The 4195-nt window shown below is 53.4% G+C and overlaps 1 protein-coding gene across 1 annotated transcript in view; it reads right to left on the bottom strand.

Annotated features, from left to right (window-relative positions):
* F2 (coagulation factor II, thrombin) overlaps positions 1-4195 on the bottom strand; it is a 14849-nt gene that overhangs the window by 6935 nt on the left and 3719 nt on the right. Inside the window, exons 5-9 of the mRNA XM_026787852.1 lie at positions 3030-3135; positions 2810-2946; positions 709-1026; positions 382-495; positions 164-305 (exon numbers count right to left, since the gene is read on the bottom strand). Of these exons, the coding sequence (XP_026643653.1) occupies positions 164-305; positions 382-495; positions 709-1026; positions 2810-2946; positions 3030-3135 (817 nt within the window). The remainder of the gene's footprint in view (positions 1-163; positions 306-381; positions 496-708; positions 1027-2809; positions 2947-3029; positions 3136-4195) is intronic.

The raw sequence follows: 4195 nt of genomic DNA, 5'->3' as shown, positions 1-4195 counted from the left end.
AGAGAGAGAGAGAGAGAGAGAGAGAGAGAGAGAGAGAGAGAGAGAGAGAAAAGAAAAACTATGAGATAGTGAGACAGAGCTGCTCCAGGGCATCTGTGGAGCCAGAGCTTGTGAGTGCCAGGTCCTTGCTGTGGGTGGGCAGGCCTTCCACTGGCCGGCAGCTCAGTCCAGGACGCACCAGGGGGCGATACCCATCTCAGCGTCCCAGCCCTCCACGATGCGCCCATCTATGTAAGAGTCAAGAAGTTCCTTTTCCGTTTTGTCTTTCTGTGACTTCTTCTCGAACAGAGGCCGAAGGCCACAGTCTGCAGAGCAAGGCCAATGGTGAGGGGTCCACCATGCTATCCAGCCCTGTGTCCCGCGGACACATGCCTGCCTCACCTGCCTCGCCCAAGCCGAAGGTCTTCTCATCGAAGAAGGTGTGGAACTCCGCATCCGTGGTGCGCCCCCCGATGGACTCCTCCTCATCCTGGATCTCCTCTCCCACCGCCTCCTCTGTAAAGCGTTGGGACCTTAGACCTTCCCAAGCCCCCGTGGGCCTTGGAGGGTGTTTGACTCCGAGATTACGAGCCTAGGTACTCCAGGCAGGCAACGGCCTCTCAGGACCTCCTTCTACTCATCTATGAAATGAGAACAAGACCAACCCCTCGCCAGGTTTCTGCAAGGCGCTAATGAACCCAGTTGTCCTCTGCCCCTGAGCTCTCTCACCACAGTAGTTGAGGCTGCAGTATTCAAAGTCGCCAGGCTGCCCGGCAACGTAGCACCACACGCCCTCCTCATCCCCATCAGGGTTGCGGCAGAAGTTTTCCACGAGTTTCACCTCCGGGTCGAAGTCCTGGAACTTGCTCAGGCCCTTGGCTGGTGAGCTGGCCCAGGCCAGGCAGGGGGACCCAAGTGTTGTCACAGCCAAATTCCCCTGGTACAGCCGGCCGCGCTCAGGGACGCATTGCTCCAGTGGAGGTGACAGGTTCCCCTTGGAACCTCCGGAGCGGGGAACCATCTCCACAGTTGTACGGCCCTCCTGGCCTGGTGCAGAAGGACACAGAAGCCAAAATTGGGGGAACACTCGCAGACCGGAGGAAGATTTGAATCCCTATCCTGGTGGATTCCACCTGTGTGACTTGAGACAGCTTAAACACCCCCAGCCTCAGCAATCCCCCCTCAATAGGCCACACATGCCTAACTTCCCCAACATTTGAGAGGAGACTGTTAAAATACACAGGACAAGCCGGGTGTGGTGGCGCAAGCCTTTAATCCTGACACTCCCAGAATGCTTTTTGTAGACAGGCTGGTCTTGAACTCAGAGCTCTGCCTGCCTCTGCCTCCCAAGTGCTGGGATTATAGGTGTGTGCCACCACTCCAGGTTAAGGTTTTGTGTTGTTGGGTCTACTAGGGATGACTGTGTGGACAGGTCAATTTCAGCGGGCCTACAATGTATTTCCCACAAGTGGGATAGAGGTAGAGTTTAGGCGGCTGTTTTGTTAAGATCACTTAAAAGCATTGGTGATTTGCTTTAAGACCTGTCTTGGATGGAACATCGCTGACAAGGAACCTGCAGCTAGGGAAGGGATGTTCTCTACCACTGAGTTAAAGACCCTACTCCTGGTTTTTCTTTATTTTGAGACAGAGTCGCACAAAGTTGCTAGACTGGCCTTGAACTTTTGAAACAAAGGTTTATCTTTTTTATTTTTATTCATGTCGTGTGTGTGTGTGTGTGTGTGTGTGTGTGTGTGTTTGTGTGTAGGCCAAAACGCTTTTGGATCCCTTGGAGCTGGAGTTACAAGTAGTTGTGAACCCCCCAACATGGACGCTGGGAACCGATTTGTGGTCTTCTGCAAGAGAAGCAAATCTCTTAGCTGCTGAGCCATGTGTCCAGCCTAAGGCTTGAACTTTTGACCCTTCTGTCCCCTGCCTCTCCAGTGGCTGGGATTATAGATCTGCACTGCCAAGCCAGTCTCTCTCTCTTTTTTTTTTTTTTTTTTTTTCTGGTAAGGGTTTTGAACCCAGGGCCTTGTGCATCCTAGCCAAACGCTGTACAACTAAACCACGTCCCCAGAATTCAGCACTCTGCTTATATTCACAAGGACATTCGATGGATGGCCACAGTCGGTCCTACCATGGAAGGCAGGCAGGACTGGCCGCCAGCTCTGAGGGCTCCAAACTGCATCTCTGTTCATTGTTTGCACTTTCCCATCACCATGCGTGGGAGGGACTTCCTCAAGGAGCTACCAACCCCAATGTGGGTACAGTGGAGCAAGGAGTGGGGTTCAGCTGAGCCTGTCACTCATTAGCACAGTCACTCGAGCGGGGGTCCGGGGACTGTCCGACGAGCAGGCCCAGTCACCACACCAGGGAGAGTGAACCTCAGAGCACCTAGCCGTGCCTCAGTGGTATAAGACATACACACTTGCTGCGGTATGCCCCTTAGGCAAGGTGTCTGCACTGTTGTGGCTAGACTAGATGCCCACGGGAGGGGTCACAGCAGTCACCCAGGGCAGAACCTAATGTGCTCACTCTGTGATGTTCGCAAAGGAAGTGTGACAGCAGTGATGAGGGAAGGCTTCCTGGGGGAGAGTGCCTGGCAGGACACAACCACAGCCTGGAGCATGAAGGAACCAGGACTGGGAGGGAGAAAAGGAGGTGACAGGCAGCCTGCCCAGGACTCCCAAACGCCCTGGCCTAGAGGCCCATTCACTTTGACTCCTCCCCCTTGCTCTGAAGGTGGTCAGCATTGTGAAGCTCATTCAAGATTGCCAGGCCTTTTGAAGAACTCTAGGCCTTGGCCTGGCCTGCTTCGGGCCCAGCTCACCGCAGACAGGAACACTACATTCTTCTCTCCGCACGGTGGGGTCTGTGGTGTAGCACCAGGGTCCCTGGGTGCTGCTATCTGGATTGCGGCAGAAATTCTCCTGCAGGTTGGCCCCAGGATGTGTGGTGAAGTTGATGCTGGAAGAGAAGGGAGCTCAGGGACCTTCCGTGTCCGGCTTCCCCTCCTGGCCTGTGAGGAGACAGGCCTGCCCAGCACTCACTCAGGCTTGTGTGGGTAGCGGCTCCTCCATAACTGGCACTCAATCCCGGAGTGGGTGACACTCACATTCCCAATGTAGTTTGTCCCCAGATCCATAGCACAGCGACCTACGGAAACACACACCTGAGTCTGCCGCAGCAGACCGAGGACTTTCTCCAGACCTTATATGAATATTTTGTCTACCTCCCTGTCCCAGAGTCCCTCTGGTCCACCACTGGTAACCCACGTGCCTTTTGCGCCTTTGTAGTAGGCCTGTCTACTCACAACAGCCACGGGACAATCATGACAGACAGTTCTAATCTGGGCCCAGTCTCCCTGCCCCTGTTATCGTAGGCTTTGCACACAGTTTCCACACTTAGAATTCCCTCAGATTTGTTCACCAACTCATCCCCACAAAGCTAGGCACAGCTCTTCTGGTGTGCTACCTCTGACTCTGTTGGCACTGTCTCTCTGCTCTCTCCGGCTTTACCAAGAGTCCCTCAATGTTTGTTATCTCTGTTCTGAGGACTAATGTATGCTCTCAGAGTCCCTAGCACCTCCCTATAACCCTAGTACTCAGCCAGCTGAACAAGATTGAGAGCTCCAGGCTAGGTCATCTACACTTAGATGCTATCTATAAGAAGAAACCCCCAGTGCCCAATCCCAGCACAGTGCCTGACACACACCGAAGGCTTAGTGCAATATTTTTTTTTGAGTAAGCAATGAAAATATGAGGCCTGGAGAGGTGGCTCAGTGGTTAAGAGCACTGGCTGCTCTTCCAGAGGACCTGGGTTCAATTCCCAGCACCCACATGGCAGCATACAAGGTCACTAAGTCCAGTTCTAGGGGACTGCCCTCTTCTGACCTCTGCAGGTACCAGGACACATAAATGGTACACAGATGTACATGCGGGCAAACACCCATACATATAAAATAAAAAGATGAGTCCAATCATGGCAGTGCACATGCCTTTAATCCCAGCCCTCTGGAGGCAGAGGCAGGCAGATCTCTGTGAGTTTCAGGCCAGCATGGTCTATGCAGCAAGTTCCAAGACAACCAAGGCTACAGGGGGTGGTGGAACAGGAGTTCAAAGCCAGCCTAGGCCACATGAGATCCTGACTCAAGGAAGGAAAGAAGAAAGGAAGGAAGAAAGGAAGGAAGGAAGGAGGAAGGAAGGAGGAAGGAAGG

This window comes from Microtus ochrogaster (genome assembly GCF_000317375.1).
Source record: "Microtus ochrogaster isolate Prairie Vole_2 chromosome 14 unlocalized genomic scaffold, MicOch1.0 chr14_random_1, whole genome shotgun sequence".
NCBI lineage: Eukaryota > Metazoa > Chordata > Mammalia > Rodentia > Cricetidae > Microtus > Microtus ochrogaster.
This window is presented reverse-complemented; position numbering and strand designations above follow the sequence as displayed.